Source organism: Xiphophorus hellerii, chromosome 11 (genome assembly GCF_003331165.1).
Source record: "Xiphophorus hellerii strain 12219 chromosome 11, Xiphophorus_hellerii-4.1, whole genome shotgun sequence".
In the NCBI taxonomy this organism is placed as follows: Eukaryota; Metazoa; Chordata; class Actinopteri; order Cyprinodontiformes; family Poeciliidae; genus Xiphophorus; species Xiphophorus hellerii.
The window spans coordinates 29,072,404-29,090,502 of NC_045682.1; the positions used below are offsets into that span (position 1 = coordinate 29,072,404).

Consider the following 18,099-nt stretch of genomic DNA (forward strand, 5'->3'; position numbering starts at 1 on the left):
CCGCTGAGCCCCAAACAAACACAAATATCACCTGGACCAGAGGAACTTCCTGCTCCGTCATAAATCACTCTCCAGCGCCGCTTTCAGGTTTTTTTGTCTGTTTTCAGTTTTTTTTTCTTTATTAAAGAATAAAGCATAATTACTACAAATTACAAATAACACTAATAGCGAATCACGTCAGCCTACAAAGCAGATATTATGAATATTAAATGTTATAATACAAGCTCTCATTCAAGTATTTTACATTTTTTTCCCACTTTATATATATTTTTTTGTTCCTTTTATCCTCATTTTCATTTTTTTTTCCTCATAACAAGCCAAAGGAAATATTAGATGGTTCAGGTAGTTCTTATTCATATGGCTTCATGAAGCGTTTGTCCTTTTCAGTCTCACAAGCAGCCAAGTTTTCCATCCGGATCTCAAGTCTTTCTGTTCTCACACCCGCCTGAGCAGGCGGCGCCCCCTGGTGTCCGCCGAACGGCGCCCCCTGGTGTCCGCCGGCAGCTAGCAGCAGATGGATTCTTCCCGTCACATTAGCGGGAGGCTCTGAGGAAGAGGATGAGCTGGGAGGAAGGTTTCCCACTTTTACGTCCAAAGGAGATTGGAGAAAAAAAAGAAAAACATCGCGGCCGAACGCGACCTTCAGAATGACCTTCATCACCAGGAATCAGCCAATCAGGACAGAGTCACTCTGCTTTTTCCAGCTTCAACACAAACAGGGAAATTCAGCCGTTTAATCCAGTTAATGTCAAAGGTCACGGCCAAAACAAAAAATTTTAAAATTCAGCTTCTCAGGAAATTTAAATAGTAAAAAAAAATAAAAACAATTCTGATTGATGTATATATGCAAACATGTTAATGGAAAGTTGGTGGAAGGAAAAAGTGCAGCAGATTTTAAAAAATAATTTCAGAGAATTGTGGAGAATCGTCTTTTGATTGGGAAGTAAATTTATATTTATCCTTTGCAGTTTGAGGAGTTGGAGTCTGAAATGTTTATACAGTAAATGGAGACAAAATTCACATAAAAATAAAAACATTTCTTTTTTTAAATATCTCAATATAATCTTAACATTTCTGAGAGCCACAAAAAGTTAAAATGTGTCACTGCAGGTTATGAATCTGGACTTTTAGAATCACATTACCGACATAAAGACCAAATTCTAATTTATTAATTTGCTCCTTTTGTCAACATTTTTTGTTTTCTCTCAAGTTTCTCACAAAAATTGACAAATATCTAATTCATACCTCAACTCTTTTTTTTTAAATTTCCCAAACAGAAACTACCTGAAGAGATTTAATAATTAGTCTGCCTTGCTGTTATTTTTTTTTTACCCATTTTGAAGTTTGAATTAAAAATAATCAGATTTGATCACGAAAAGTCAATTTTCCCTTTTGTGTTCAAATTCCTCAGTTCTAACCAAAGCAGAGCAAATTTAACAAAAGAAATTTAAAATAAAGAGTTAAAGACACGGAAAATATAGAATTTGCTGATCTTTATCTGTTCACGTTTACACGACGACATCATCAGATCCGGGTCCGGTTCCGGTCCGGTTCTGGGTCCGGTGGCTTAGCGTTGCTGATGTCTGGGAGGAGGAGAAGCCAGAAGGCGGCCATCTTTAATTCTCACTTGAGTTGGTTTGTTGTTTTAAATCTCAGTAACAGAAGGAAGACGGTTCAGACGGATGGGAAACCCGGCAGCACCACCTGGTGGCCGCTGCTGGAACAGGCCACCGTGGTAACCATGGTAACAGCGAGGAGGCGACAGAAAAACCATCAAAATAAGGCAACGTTCACAGCCTGACGCAGAGAGTCTCTGTTTTTATCTGGCCGTGAGTCAGATTCATCTGAGGAACCGGTCTGGTCCGGTCCGAGGAGTCAGAACCTTCCAGACGGAGCGGTGGGGGGGAGACTCGTTCTTCAGTGATTTATCCACAAATTTAAACCTCTCGAGAGAAATCAAACTCAACAGTTTTTGTTCTGAAACTGATCAGGTGAACAAATGAAGCGCTCCTCTCCTCCGGCGCCAGGCAGACCCGCTCGGCTCGGTCCCTGCAGAACCGTGCCACGGTTACTTCAGTGTTTTTGCGTCTGGTTCTGCAGTGGCTCTCTGGTTCTGGTTGGCGGGTTTGGCAACGTTCTTGGCTGAGGAGCCAGCAGCAGCAGCAACAGGTGTGGGAGGGGCGGCGGCGCCAGCCTGGCTATGGGGCCGGCTGGAGGGCTGGGAGGGGTGGCGGCGCCGGCCGTCTCCGCTGGACGGGTGTCTCCTGCGTCCGCCATCGTCCATCGGAGGCTGGAAGAGGACAGAAACGCTTCAGCAAGTGAAGAAATGATTCAGGATTCGGGTTTCTGCCGCCTTCAGAAACTCAAATTAATAACATTTTCAATTAAATTTAACACCTGTATCAACTAATGTACAAAATAGCAAATGGATGTAAAGCTAGCTAGCAAGCAGGATGCTAACAGTAGCCTTGATTACCTGAAGACAGAGAAAGAAAAAAAAAGAAAAAATCTGCCTCACCTGCCTCCCCTGACCCACATCACTGATATAAAACTAGCTAGCAAGAAATGCAAAAATGCTAGCTAGCAGAGCTATATTAGCCAGTTGCTATCAGTCACATCAACTTCTTCAAATCAGAAGAAAAAACAAAGCTGGAGACATTAGTGCTGCCATGTCCAAATTTAAGACCTGTAATTAATGTATTTAAGGCTGACTTACCTTTTTTCTTCTTAATTTAAGACATTTCAAGGTCTTAATTTACAAACATGAAATGCAGACTACTTAAGACCACTGAATGAAACTTAAGACACAAATCACAACAGAAATCTACAAAACGTCTCATTACACACATGAAATTGCTTATCCAGAACACAAAAGAAATAGCTAGCAAGAATATATTAGTGGCTTGTTAGCGTTAGCCTAGAATGCCTCAAGTTACAGAACAAAAAAAAACTCAACAATGTAGTATAAAATAGTTCTGCCATGATAAAGTTTAAGACCTGTGATTAATTTATTTAAGGACAACGCAAAAATTAATTTAAGACATTTTAAGGTCTTAATTTTAAATGGATTAATTTAATATTTTCCAAAGATGTGCAGACAAGCTGATGGAGTATTTTCTGGATTATTCTGATGATTAATTGGATAAATTAATGGTCCAGTTTTGTAGTAGCCACTTATGCTAGCAAAAGATGAGAAAATGTCTGTAAATTATTAAATTCCTTTTTTTAAGATGAAAACATTTCCTATTTTTTCCACATCATTGCTCTTTTTGATCTGGATGATATTAAACTAAATTTAATTTGCTTTAAGGAATTTTCCTAATCGATCATTGGAGTAGTATTGGCCTTCTTCTTCTGTGGTTTACTCACGTCGATCCTGAAGTCCTCCAGGCGTTTGAACTTGCTCAGACATTGCTGCAGTTTGGGTTCGATCTCCAGGTTCTTGGCTTTGGAGTATTTGAGGAAAGCCCAGAACTTCTCCAGGCCGTAGAGCTGACCTGTGACCCGGACAGAGGACAGCACCAGAACTCTGATTAGATCAACTGGAACGGTCATTTCACGTGTTTTTTAAGTGTTTACAGATCTGAACAGTTATTCTAGTAATCGATTAATCTGATTAAAATTGTCACATTTAGCAGATTTAACAGTATTTCAATTATTTATACAATAAAAACATTTTATTTTATAAAATAGAACACATTTGATACATATTCATTTAGTGAATGTAGGATGAATCTAAAAATATTTCTACATGTGAAAACTTGAACTGAGCATCAGTCCAGTGGAGAAATTATCTGGGATTATTTATTAGATTAACTTATTAAAAGATGTTTTTGATTTTTTTTATCACAGAATAAATTTGTCATTTAAAGAGTTTTTAGTGGAAAATCTGTACAGACAATAAAGATTTTTCATTTTAAATGCAAAATGTTTTTATTCCTGCTCCAGTTAATGACTAATCCATAACTAAATTAATCGATTAATCGTGATGAATCGTTTCCTGACCTGCTTCGTAATCTTTCATGGTTTCCTCCTGGAAGTCCTTGAAGATGTCGGGTCTGAACTTCCTCTCCAGGCCGTAGCTGTAGTACCGGAACAGGCACTCCAAACCGTACCTGCAGCACACAGCCAATCAGAACGCGCCACGCCACGTCAGCCAATGAGGCGCTGCGGAGCGACCGCTACCTGTAGCCCTCCTTGCCGTCCTCCACCACCAGCTGCCTGAACTCCTCGTACATCTTCCTGTTGAAGTGATCCCGCAGGAAGAACGACCAGAACCGGAACAGCGTGTTCATCTCCTGCGATTGGCCGATTCCCAGCCGCTTCCTCTCTGCGATGGGCGGAGAAAACGGCGTTCAGGTCGCTAATCGCCGGGCGGCAGCGGCGAGGGAGGGAGAGGCTTACCGTTCAGGCAGCGCCGGCGGTACTTGTGGTAGACGTGTTGCGTGAAGCCGTTCTCCTTCAGCAGCTCGTGTGACGGGTGCTGGAACTTCGGCAGGGACTGCGGCGTGCAGCCGACGCCGCCGAGGGCGGGCGTCCCTTCAGACGGGCTGGCGTTGGAGCTGCAGGGGCGGAGCAACAGCCGGCAACATCAGGGAGCGGAGTAACAGCCGGCAACACAAACCACAGAAAAACTCTGAGGTTCATTCACAGCCAGATTTACGCAGATTTAACTAAACTCCAGTCTGCAGGATTTTGACTCATTTTCCATGGAAACCTAACGGCTTTTGCTTCCTCTCTTTAAAGTCAGCACTTCCTGCGTACCTGAGCAGGTGAGTCTCACCTGACGGAGGCGGTGCGGGAGCGGTGCTCCCTGGAGTCCATCACCCAGCCCACATGGCACTCCAGTGGAGGGTTGGAGCTGTGTCGGGTCTTCCTCTTCCTCGGCGTCTGAAACAGACGAAACCGTGAGACTGGGATCGAGTTTTCCTCATCAAACTCCGAGTTCCTTCGTCTTGCCTTGGCGTCGACCGGCCGGCTCTCCTTCACCACCGGGTAGAAGCGCGGCGTCATGGCGGCGTCCTTCCTGTGGGGCGTGCGCGGCGTGCGGGGCGTCCGAGCGCTGCGGTAGTTCGGGGATTCGGGCACGGTGGTGGGCAGCGAGCGCGCCGTGGAGGACGGGTCGGGAACGCCGAACAGTTTGTTTGCCAGAGCGTCTGTGGGGACTGGAAACGGAGAGGAACAGGAAGTGAGGTCACTGGAAAAGCAGTCTGAATTCAATCGTTAATTCTGGGAAATAAAATCCAAATTCTGAAAAAAATAAAACAGTCTGAGTTCCAAGAAGAGAAGTCCCAATTCTCAAGAAAAATATTGGAATTCTGACAGAAAATCGGAATTTATTTTTCTGTATTGGTCCTAAAATGTTATGAAAATAAATACAATATTAAAAAAGAAATGAGCCTAAATCCTGGTAGTTGTGATCTTACTCTGCTGGGGGCGGGGCGGCCCCGGCGGCACTTCCTGGTTGGGGTCGACCGGGGGTTCAGGGGTCAGGCAGTCGAACTGTTCGCGGCTGATCAGATGAACCTTCTTGAAGTTTTCCACCTCTTGCTGCAAAAATACGACACAAAAATGACTTTCAGTCGGTTTTAAGCCCAGAGGGAGCCGACGGACCGTAAGGATCTTCAGTAAACCACAGCGACCTAAAACGCTGGTACCGCTCGGTACCGGACCCGACCCGGCTGAACGGCCTGCTTCCCGTTTGAACCAGCAGCTGAACGCCTCCGGGCCGCACCCCGTCAGGCGGCCAGCGGCTTATAAACCTGTGGTCCGTGGGGCGCTGGACGTACGCCGGGGAACACGTGGCGGTCCCACACAACAATCGAACAATGGGTCGCCGTGGCAACAAAGCAGAACAAAACTAAAAGCAGCGCTCTGTGTTTCAGCTAATAATCCACAGAGTCCTCTGGTCTGCGGCAGAAACGCCTCCAAAAACAGAAAAGAAACACGGAGCCAGAAAAGCTCCGACACACGCCTTCAAAATAAAAGACCCGACTCTTTCTGGTCTATTTCTCACTTTCTTTTCTAAAAGGGAAATTTCAAACAGCAGGAAATATTTTTTTAAACCTGGTTTTTATTTCAATCATCTGTCCGGTGAGCGTTAAGGCTGCAGGAAATATTTGATCATAAAAATATAAACAAAATATTAGAAAAAATTTCAATGAGAGAAACGGATTAGTTAGCAGGATGTGATGTCACAAACAGACTCAATCATTTCCTGCTGCTGATAATTTGATGCTGATGTGTTTGGATTAATTATGTCTACTAAGCATTAATCATAATTTTTAAAACTTATACCAAAGTATATCTTCACAAGATGCTTAAGATTATATTAATTTATTTTGATTGTTTTTCAGGTTCTCATAAAGTTTCGACTTTATTCTTCTGATATTTTGATTTTATTTAAGAAACAAATTCAGGTTTGGTCTGAATGATGACATGAAATATTCTTTGACTTTACGGTTGAGACTTTTCCTGGCAAATAAAATAAAAATAAAATAATCATATAACGACAGAAATTAAAAGTCCAAATAAACAAGATGGCCGCCCTGGGTGTGACATCACTTGTAACTATGGAAACCCAGGAAAAAATCCACATTTTCCAAAAATTAAATCTTCAAAAAACAAATAGTGACTAATAGTTCAATAGTTTACAGTTTAGTTTTATTTCGTTTTGACTTTTTGTTTACTGGTTTTAATTAGTTCTGATTACTTAAATATTGTTTATTTAGTTTTTTGTAGCAGCAGGTTTAGTTTTTCATATTTTGGTTCATTTTTAGGTGCAGAAAATGTGAAAGTATTGATTATGCAAACATTGATTGGGTAATTATTACTGAGCAGAAGAAACTATTTTAATAAAACGTGTGAAGAACCTAATTAGAATGAAAATCAGCTTCTCATCAGACTGAATGGCTAATAAATGGATTAATAAACATGAGAATGAAGGATATTGCATCTGTAACTTCAGCATTTTCAGTTTTAGAAATGCAGGACGAGGTTCGTTACGGTTTTCCTGGGTTTGGTTTCGGTGAGCGGAGCGGCGGCGACCTCGGCTGACCTTGATGGTGGCGTACTCCGGCTCGTACTTGTCGTCCCACAGGTCCTGCTCGTAGTAGAAGAGGCCGTCGTTGATGACCTTGGCCAGCTCGCTGGTCAGCTTGGCGCGCGACGTGTGGTGGCCGGTGCGGTCGCCGCCAGGGTGCTTCCGCAGGTATGGCGGCGTCTGCGTGACGATCAGGATCTTGTTGACGTCGTGGTCGTCCAGCTCGCAGTCCGAGTCCTCGTCCGACCAATCGGTGAAGGTGTTGCGCCGGCCGTCCATCTGCTCCATCTCCTCGTCGAACATGAAGTCCAGCTCCTCCGGCTCGTCCGGCTCGGCGCCGTCCTGATCCGGAGCCAACAGAAAATATCCAAAATATTTACAACGCTTGTATTAATACGTTTAATACAACATATTAAAATGACAGATTAAAAATCATTTCATTGGAATTTAATGTGAAAAAACAAAAAGAGACAAATAGTCACATTTACCTTTAGGAAAAAAATCTTTTTAGGAGAATTTTCACTACTTTTTACTTTTACTTGAGTAATTTTATCATGAAGCAACTCTAATCTTTCTCTAATCTTGTAAAATTTCTGGATCGTCCTCAGAGGAGGAAGAGTACACAGAAATATCTTCAACACATTTTAAAGTAAAAAGTACAGCGTAGTAAAAATACCTTTTCAAAAAAGTTACTGAAGTAAATGTAACTAGTTACTATCCAACTCTGGTCGGAATGAAAAAACATTTTAACCAACAATTTACTGACAAACCAGACGGTGAAATGAAGCGTTTATGGTTTGTAAAAACCGAAACATTGATGGGTAAAATATTCAAATCAAAGATAATAAATCACAGGTTTATTTTATTTTAGGTTTTTATTAATGCAGATTAATTTCTTGAGGCAAAGGATTTCATTTTTAAGATAAGATAAGATAAGATAAGATAAGATTCATTTGTCATTGTCATCAACAGATTACAACGAGATTGAGATTTGCTCGACTCGAGTTAAAATGCAGGTTGTGTATATATACATAATATACAATATACATATACTGTACATACATACAGGGGTTGGACAATGAAACTGAAACACCTCTCATTTTAGTGTGGGAGGTTTCATGGCTAAATTGGACCAGCCTGGTGGCCAATCTTCATTAATTGCACATTGAACCAATAAGAGCAGAGTGTGAAGGTCCAATTAGCAGGGTAAGAGCCCAGTTTTGCTCAGAATATTGCAATGCACACAACATTATGGGTGACATACCAGAGTTCAAAAGAGGACAAATTGTTGGTGCACGTCTTGCTGGTGCATCTGTGACCAAGACAGCAAGTCTTTGTGATGTATCAAGAGCCACGGTATCCAGGGTAATGTCAGCATACCACCAAGAAGGACGAACCACATCCAACAGGATTAACTGTGGACGCAAGAGGAAGCTGTCTGAAAGGGATGTTCGGGTGCTAACCCGGATTGTATCCAAAAAACATAAAACCACGGCTGCCCAAATCACGGCAGAATTAAATGTGCACCTCAACTCTCCTGTTTCCACCAAAACTGTCCGTCGGGAGCTCCACAGGGTCAATATACACGGCCGGGCTGCTATAGCCAAACCTTTGGTCACTCGTGCCAATGCCAAACGTCGGTTTCAATGGTGCAAGGAGCGCAAATCTTGGGCTGTGGACAATGTGAAACATGTATTGTTCTCTGATGAGTCCACCTTTACTGTTTTCCCCACATCCGGGAGAGTTACGGTGTGGAGAAGCCCCAAAGAAGCGTACCACCCAGACTGTTGCATGCCCAGAGTGAAGCATGAGGGTGGATCAGTGATGGTTTGGGCTGCCATATCATGGCATTCCCTTGGCCCCATACTTGTGCTAGATGGGAGCGTCACTGCCAAGGACTACCGAACCATTCTGGTTCAAACATTGTATCCTGAAGGAGGTGCCGTGTATCAGGATGACAATGCACCAATACACACAGCAAGACTGGTGAAAGATTGGTTTGATGAACATGAAAGTGAAGTTGAACATCTCCCATGGCCTGCACAGTCACCAGATCTAAATATTATTGAGCCACTTTGGGGTGTTTTGGAGGAGCGAGTCAGGAAACATTTTCCTCCACCAGCATCACGTCGTGACCTGGCCGCTATCCTGCAAGAAGAATGGCTTAAAATCCCTCTGACCACTGTGCAGGACTTGTATATGTCATTCCCAAGACGAATTGACGCTGTATTGGCCGCAAAAGGAGGCCCTGCACCATACTAATAAGTTATTGTGGTCTAAAACCAGGTGTTTCAGTTTCATTGTCCAACCCCTGTACATAAATAAGATAAAGAAATAAATAGTACAAATAGTACTGGCATCAGAAGATGGTTGCAGTGCCTGGAGGTGTCGCAACAGAATTTACATTTTTTAACAAAGTGGTGTCAAGAGCAGAAGTTCTTATGCCTTTGAATTTAGTGCCATGATTGCCATCGGGTAAAAACTGTCCCATAATAATAACAGAAATAATAAAATCATCTGCAGGCAAATCAGTGTAAAAAATAACTGCAGAGCAAAGTTTGTCTGGAAATCTGGAAAAATCATTTTCTTTTTTACAAACTTTTTCAGAAAATGGGAAATCTTTTCTTTCCGATTTCACGCCGCCGCCTCCCAGTTTTCAGCCATTAAAACCAGTGATGAGTTATTAATTTCCCACCTTGTTTCCAGCGGTCAGTGGCGCCGGCGAAGAGCCGGACGGCGGCAGCGGAGAGCGCAGCGAATCGTCTCTTTCCCTCTGCTGCAGCGAGGGCGCCTGAAACACGGAGCAGACGAGATGAAGGACAAAAACTCACCTGGTCTACCTGGATTAACGGAAAATAATGAAAAATAATACATAGGATGTCTGATAATAACTGACTTCACTCTGTAAGAAACGGACAGATGTGTTTAGAGCATGAGAGTCCTGAAGCTCGTTAGGGAGGAGCTCGTTAGGGAGGAGCTCGTTAGGGAGGAGATCGTTAAGGAGGAGATCGTTAGGGAGGAGATCGTTAGGGAGGAGCTCGTCATGTCTGGTACCTTGGGTCTGGCAGGCGAAGGTCTGGGTCTCTTCTTCACCTCGATCCAGGACTCGGAGTCGAGGTCAGGCAGGCTGGCTGAGAGGCCTTTGGGCATCGTCTTCAGGTTGGACACGTCTCCGTCGGGTTTGGTCTGCTGGTGCACCGGAGTGGAAGATCTGGATGATCCTGCAGCAGAAACACAGTCAGGTGCATTGCTGTTTAAATATCACATCCTCAACATTTTCATCAAACACTTTAAACACCAAAAACTCCTGGAATTCAGGTTTCTGCAGGTTTTCCCAACTCAAACTTTATCCAGCCGGCTTATGAAGACTTATGGACAAAAAAAGGCTAGCTAGCTAGTTAGCTTTTTTGTGTCCATAGCTTGCTAGTTAGCATGGGCATATTAGCAACTAGTTAGCGATAGCCTCAACTGCCTTGAGCCACAGAATAAAGAATCCGTAAAGAAAACCAAACTGCATTAAATATATGAGACCATACAAAAAGAAAAGCTAGCTACCTAGGGAATGTTAGCTGCTAGTTAGCATCTGGATGCGACTCCAACTTTAGCCTGACAGAAACGAGCTACAGGTAAATAAACTACATAGAATATGAGACTAAATCCTGCAGAGACACAGATTAAGACATATTCAGGCAAAGTTTTTAATGAGTTTAAAACATTTGAAGACATTTTAGATGCATAAAATTAAGACTCTTTAAGACCTTTAAGACTTTTATGAATTAATTTTAAGACCTATATCTCCACAGAAATGTAAAAACTTTGTCCAGCCATGAGACAAACTAACACATACCCATGACAAACGCAATAAAGCTAGCTAGCTAGTTAGCAAGGGCATATTATCAGCTAGTTAGCACCTGCAGTTAAAGAATGTAATGTTGATGTCAGAGTACAACTCAAATTTTAGCCTGGCAGAAAAGTACTGCGAGAAAATAAAACTACATAGAACATGAATAAATAATCCTGCCAGGACCAAATTTAAGACAGATAAACATTTTTAAGGCCAACTTACTGGTTTTTTAAAATGAATTTAAGACTTTTTAAAGCTACCATAAATGAAATTTCAGACCTATATCTCAACAGAAATCTGACCAAAGAATAAAGAAGACGCTGGATGAATTTTTTTCTGCTGACCTCTGAACTCCTCTGCCATCTGCCTGGGAACAAACTCAGGACAGTTGATGAGCTGGGAAAAGTCCGTGTGGTTCGGCACCATCAGGCCCGGAAGAGGCCACCGCCCGGGATCGTCCTTCCGGCGAATTTTCATGTCGATCACCTCCACTTCTTTACTGTCCTTCAGAGCCTTTAGAGCAAACAGATTTTATTAGATTCACACTTTTTATCCCTAAACTGCCTGAAATCAGAATCTAAATCATTTATTATTTCACAGAAGCACAACAAAATTAAAATTTTATGTTTTATAGATGAAACAAAAAGCAAGAAATCAGTAGTGGAGTTAAAACAGTGAAAACAAGAAGCAAGATTAATTTAAAGGTTTACTATAAACTTAGTTTCACATAAAGAGAGAGACAGAGAGAGAGAGAGAGAAAGAGAGAGAGGAAGAAAGAGCGAGATAGATAGAGAGATAGAGAGAGCGACAGAAAAAGAAAGAGAGAAAGAGAGCGAAAGAGAGAGAGGAAGAAAGTGAGATAGATAGAGAGAGAGAGAAAGAGAGAGAAAGACATTGTTCCGGTTTCTCTTGTTGCCGATTATCAGAGGAAAAAGTTTTATGCTTTTTAACTTCAAGCCAACTGTGTAATAAAATGTTGCAATATCATAATTTCTCCTGTCAATACATCAAATATTTAGTTATAGAAATCTCTAAGAAATATTTATTACTCTCAGTTTCCTCAGCTAAAGCTCAGTACCTGTACTCACCTGTAGAACAGCCTCAATAGTCTGGATAAGACCCATATTAATGATTTTATTTTATGTCATAAATGCATTAATCTCACTGTTTCAGTCAGTAAAAATGTTTGGTTTTTCTCTCCTCTTGGACTAATTTGTCCGTCTTGTGGTGTACGTATGTGAGTCTGACCTCCAGGATGAGCGAGACGTCGGTGGTGAGCGCCTGAACTCTGTGGAAGCCGGCGATGAGTCCGACTGGGAGGAAGCCGTCGGCGTCCATCTTCCTGCGCAGGAAGAAGTCCCGCTGCAGGTTTTCCAGGCTGAAGTAATATTCTCTGCAGGAGACGAAACGTTGATCTGCTCTCAGCTTCACCAACACAACACCAACATCTGGGTCAGAATTAACCTGGATCACAATAATCAGCTGTTTCCTGATGACCCATTTGGTCGGTTTGATGTTTGGATCCGTTTTGACTCAAACTGGACCTGCAGGTCGAACGTTTCGGCTTTAAAGACCTGATTCTCTGAGATCCACCAGCGATCAGCCTGAGGCTTCAAATGTTTCTGCAGGAGAAACATTTTTACACAAAACGGCAAGAAACCCGACTTCAGCTCACATCGAATTTAGATTCTTTACATAAATAGTGATAAAATAAATCTTTGAAGACTAAAAAACATTTAATTACCAATTGAGGTTAATAAAGTACTTTTGAATTGAACTAAATAAATATTAAAACTATAAATAAAATGGGGATTTAAAGAGGAGGAAATGTTACCATGTCATTCAGCTAGTCTTCAGTCAGAAGCTTCTTTAGATACGCTGCAACACTGACTGCTACCAGAGATCCTTCCTGCAGCCGCATCACCGTCCTCTCTGATGATATTCTCATGATTTATATTTTATTAATGGTCTGGGATGAATAAACTAAAAACTATTAACAGTAAGTATTTTAGAGATGTTCAGGTTTTTATGTGCAGTTTGAGGATCAGCCGTCACTCCATCAAATAATCAATAATAAAATTAATATTTTTACAGGACTGGATTCTTTTTGCAGTTCCTTCACTTTTCACACGGAAAATTTTAAGTTTTCAAACTTTTCCAGCTTCACACTTTGGAGATAAAAACAATAGAAATGAGTCAGTTTGAATTAATGTTAATTATTAGTGCTAATAAAATCTATATTCTTCAGCAGGAAGAAGCTAAAAACTAAAATAAAATTAAATGTTTTGATTTGAAATGTCTAGCTTCATGAAAACACGACTGGTCTGAGAAAAAATACTAAAAACTTTCTTTAATGTAAGAAATATGAGATGATCAATAAGTCATCGAGTTATTAGGAATAATAAATATTGATTAAATTAAAACAACCTTCCTGATCAAATTAATGATTACACCATCTTCCAAATTATTATGCAAGTGATATTTTCTCAGGTTTTCCTAAATGGTCAATGCAAATGATGGTCAGTATAATCTTCAAGTCATGAACTATTACAGTATAAATCTAATTTTACTGAACAAAGATCCCCATGACAACAGGATTTTTTTCAAAAATAAAAAACTCAAAATGCAAAATGTTCCAAATTATTATGCACAGCAGATTTTCTAAACATTTTATGGATTATAAAGAACTGCAAACGGTCATTCTGTGAATGTGCAGCATTAAGTGTTCACATGTACTAAAATCAAAAGCTATTTCAATCAGAACCATCTTAACAGACCCAGTTCCATGTTAACGTTGGACCTTCTCTGATATCACAGCACAATTCTTCATCCATTGAACTTGTGAGTTTGTGGAAAGTTTCTGCTGAATTTCTCTGCAGGATGTCAGAAAACCTTCCCAGAGCTGCTGGTTGATATGAACTGCATTCAGATCTTCTGCTTGAGGAAACTCCAAAGGTTCTCAGTAGGGTAGAGGTCAGAGGTCAGAGGAGGATGGTGACCACACCATGAGTTTCTGCCCTTTATGCCCATAGCAGCCAATGACACAGTGGTTTTCCTGGGAGCATCAGATGGTGGATTGTTATGATGAAGATGATTTTGCTACTGAAGGTTCGGCTCTTCTTTTGGAACCATGACAGAAAATTATCAGTCAGAAAGTCCAGATACTTTGCTGAGGTCATTTTCACACCTTCATGGACTCTGAAGGGGCCGACCGGCTCTCTCTCTCTCCCCATGATTCGGCCCACAGCATGACTCCACCACCTCCTTGCTGACGTCACAGCCGTGTTGGGACGTGGTGGCCGTCCACCACCGATCCACTACTGCGTCCATCTGGACCATCCAGTGATGCACAGCAGTCATCAGTGAACAAATCTGTTTGAAAATTAATCTTCATGTCCGGCTGGGCCCACTGGGACCGCTGGGCCCACTGGGACCGGTTCTGCTTGTGAGCTCTGGTTAGGGGGCCCAATAGTAGGTTCATGCACCACAAGCCTCTGGAGGATCCTCCACCTTGAGGCTCCAGCAGCTTCTAATAACTGTTTGCTGCTTTGTAAGGACATTTTAACAGCTGCTCTCTGAATCCCATGAATGTGTCTAACAGAAACTTTCCTCATTTTGCCTTTATCTGTAAAACCATCTTTGTTCTGAATCAGCCACAAATCTCTTCACAGTACGATAACGCTTCAGTTTTCGTTAAATGTCTGAAGTTTTCATATCTTGTCATACGGCACTACACTATCTGATGGTTTCCATCAATAGAGATTCTTTCTCTTTCCATGTTGCTTGGAACCTGTGGCCTGTTTAATAATGTGGAACATCCTTCTTCAGTAGATTTCCTTTAATTGACCAGACAAACTAATCAACCAGATCTCTGAAATAATTATAGTGATTCAAAGAGCCCTGACACACAATAGCATCTATAAATTTAATAGCACAACAAAAAACTTTATCTTTATGACACTTAAATCCAATTTGCATAATAATTTGGAACATGGTGTAAACACAAAATAGGAAAAAAGTTACAAAAAAGAAATCTCAAAACATTATTCCCACCAAGATTTCTGGCATTTTATTAAATAGAAATAATTTTGGTAACTCTAAATTATTTAAAATAAGAGAAATTTGATCTGATTTAGCTTCAGACAGCAAGAAAAATATATCAGGTGTAAATAAACTTTTACTGAATTTAGGATTTTAATCAAACATCAGATTGAATTTTATTACCAAACTGTTCAGTTTGAAACATTTTGAAGAATTTAATAGAAAAATTAAACCTTTAATGTTTAAATGAAACTGAATCATTTAAAGAGTTTTTGAATTAGAGCTGAAATTTTCTTTCTCCACTAAAATCATTCAGAGGCGAAACATGAGGAGCTCCTCCCCTCCACAGCCGCATCGCCAGCCATCAGTCATCATTAATAATCACCATTAATCATCAATAATTGTTATTAATGGTTGATTGGTGCTTACATCTGCCTCTTGATGTAGTCCTTGAGCAGCTCCTGGTCGGCGGCGTACAACTCGCTGTTGCTCAGGTTGTCGTAGTAATATGTGACCGAGCTGCCGAACTTCTGGCCGTACGGCGCGTCTTTCCCGTCGAACGCCTTGTATCCGTAGTGGTAGTCATGGTGACCTGCAGAGACAGGGGGCGGGGCTTATTCCCACCAGTCTGAACAGGAAGTGATGCGCGCCATCTTGGTAGGCAAACACAGCGCAGAGCAGAAATTTAGTTCCAGAAATTATTGCAATAAATGATGATGCTTCTGTTTTAAAACCATTTTCAATTAATAATAATAAAATAATTATTGACGCACAGCCTCTAAAAGATTAAAAAAAGAACATCTGGAACTGGAAACATCTTAAATATTCAAAATAAACAATAATGCAAATGAATAATTCATTCTCTGCATCCAAAGACAAAATGCAGGAGCATTTAACACATTAGTTAATAAAACAGAAAGTTAAGGTTTAGTTTTTCCAACTTTTTAAAGAAATTTCTCTAACGATTGTTGATGAAATGGAAATATTTGAGCTCATTTTAATTATTAATTGTTCATTGTGACACGATTACATCCGATGTTCTTTTTCTGTACTTTCTGTCCCAAAAAAACAAAAAAGTAAAAAAAGCTCATAAGTTTACATACGGCCATCAAGCTAAACTCTGGTCAAATCTGCTGAAACATGAAACATCCGACTGAAGTTTGGTTGATTAAACTCCAACCTGGATACGTTCAGATTATTCTGATTATTGGTCCGACAGCAGGTCAAATCAAACTGCAGGAGTTTTAAAGGTTATAAACAGATTTAAAACAAACTTATGGACAAAAAAGTCTGAAAGGTTTTTATGTTTAGAAGCAGCAGCGACTCAAACTGAAGCATAAGAACCTGAATAATGTGATTTTTGTGTGTCAGGTCTCCGTGTGTTTGTACCTCTGCCGCCGCCTCGGCCTCGGCCCCGCCCCCTTCCTCTGCCACGCCCGCGACCTCTGAACCCTCCGCGGAACGGCGCCCCCTCGCTCTTCACGCTGGAAACCTCGTCGTGGTCGTCGCGCCACTCCCGCTCGTACTTCTGACTGTGCCAATCTGCCGGAAAAACCAACCGCATCAGTGGTGACCTTTGACCTCTCCTGACCATCAGAGCGGTCCGGCTGACCTCTGAGGTCGTTCCGGGCGTTGGGCGCCAGCCGCGGCTGCTCGTTCTGCCGGCTGTTGTTGCGGGACGCCGAGCGTTCCCGCGGCCCTTCAGGCTTCACGTCGATCATCAGAGGAAGCCACTTCTGCTTGTTTCCTGTTGGGGGAAACATGGAGTCCAACATCGATTGGTTAGCAATTAATCAATAAATAATACATAAAACACATCCTGCAGAACTTTCATCCATTTATACAATATTAGAAATACCTCAATAATATTTATTCCACTCATTTATTATTAGAAAATGAACATTATATTAAACAACCTTTCATTCCTTCAGTGAACATTTGACCATCTGTAGAAAATAAGAATCTGATCAACAACAGAGGAAAGATGATCCTGTTTTCAATTAAACAATTAATAAAAGGCCTTTTGAACCAGCTGAAGCTAAAACTACAGAGGAGTTCTGGATGCAGCAGATTTACAGATAAAGGTTTTTATTTAAGATAAAAGATGTTCATATTTAAACAGTTTGAGCTGTTGTATCATCCTGTGGTCTTTTTTTTGAGTCTTTAAACTCCAGTTAACTATTAATTACAACATTAGTTGACAGTTATTTCAATAACTGATTAATCATAATGAACATGGTTAATTGCTTCAGTCCTAATCAAGAACTTATCATTTAAGGTTCAAGTTTTACAACATTTTTCTTTCCAATATCCTAAACTCTGAAAAACTCTGAGAACGGATTCTCTGAAGAGGAGAATCAGTTTCTGGATCAGATTTCAGGAAAACTCAACATCTGCTGCTTTTTTCACCGGAAAGTTTCTCTTCAAAATGCGGAATGCTACTGCAGTACCTCAGCTGGCCAGCAGGGCGCAGCAGAGAACCGCTGGAAGTTCAATTAAAAAGATGAAAACCAGAAAAGAAAAAGAACGACGCAGTTTGAGCTCAAACTTTTCCCGTTTTGATCTGAATTTTTTTTATTTACAGAACATCAGAATTACAGAAGTTTGGTAAAATTGCATTCAAGTTTTTCTTAAATGTTTTTGAGTTTTCTTCCTAAAGATTCTCAGTAGTTTCTGGCAGAACTGGTTGAACTGGATCCAGCTCTTTACTAGAGCTTCTAAATCAGAGTTTTTCAAACCGAATCCGATTAGAGATCAAATGTTTTTCTCACTTTCTTTTCTAAAAAAGGAATAAACGACAGGAAATATTTTCAAATCATCCTTCCTGTGAGCTAGATGACACAGTATTAGAGAATTAGTGTTTAATTGTGAAAATTCAGACATGATCAGTTCAGTTCATGTGATTCTTTCCAAACAGATACAGTTCATGTTCAAACGTTTCAAAACCTGCTGAAATTAAAATGATGTTTGTGTTAAAACATGATTTCTATGGTCCTCAGAAAATGTCTGCTTTATTCTCCTAATATTGTGACTGTTTTCTTCTAATATTCTGACTTTATTAATTAAAAATAATAATAATCAGAATCTGGGCCTAATAAATGGAAAATGGAAAACAAACTGGTCAAACAAGATGGCGGCTCTGGCTGCGATGACATCACTCTGAACTACGGAA

General features: G+C 40.8%; 1 protein-coding gene across 3 annotated transcripts in view; it reads right to left on the reverse strand.

Annotated features, from left to right (window-relative positions):
- Positions 1 to 265: 265 nt before the first annotated feature.
- Positions 266 to 18,099, reverse strand: part of larp1 (La ribonucleoprotein 1, translational regulator) — a 40,094-nt gene continuing 22,260 nt past the window's right edge. For all 3 annotated transcript variants that reach the window (XM_032575424.1, XM_032575422.1, XM_032575423.1), the window contains 16 exons: positions 16,540 to 16,674; positions 16,317 to 16,469; positions 15,357 to 15,519; positions 12,135 to 12,279; positions 11,231 to 11,399; positions 10,097 to 10,263; positions 9,738 to 9,833; positions 7,058 to 7,384; positions 5,427 to 5,550; positions 4,960 to 5,165; positions 4,784 to 4,890; positions 4,405 to 4,562; positions 4,186 to 4,330; positions 4,006 to 4,115; positions 3,370 to 3,497; positions 266 to 2,290 (listed from right to left, as the gene is read on the reverse strand). In XM_032575424.1, coding sequence (XP_032431315.1) covers positions 2,069 to 2,290; positions 3,370 to 3,497; positions 4,006 to 4,115; positions 4,186 to 4,330; positions 4,405 to 4,562; positions 4,784 to 4,890; positions 4,960 to 5,165; positions 5,427 to 5,550; positions 7,058 to 7,384; positions 9,738 to 9,833; positions 10,097 to 10,263; positions 11,231 to 11,399; positions 12,135 to 12,279; positions 15,357 to 15,519; positions 16,317 to 16,469; positions 16,540 to 16,674 — 2,555 coding nt within the window. In that variant the 3' untranslated portion in view covers positions 266 to 2,068. The remainder of the gene's footprint in view (positions 2,291 to 3,369; positions 3,498 to 4,005; positions 4,116 to 4,185; positions 4,331 to 4,404; positions 4,563 to 4,783; positions 4,891 to 4,959; positions 5,166 to 5,426; positions 5,551 to 7,057; positions 7,385 to 9,737; positions 9,834 to 10,096; positions 10,264 to 11,230; positions 11,400 to 12,134; positions 12,280 to 15,356; positions 15,520 to 16,316; positions 16,470 to 16,539; positions 16,675 to 18,099) is intronic.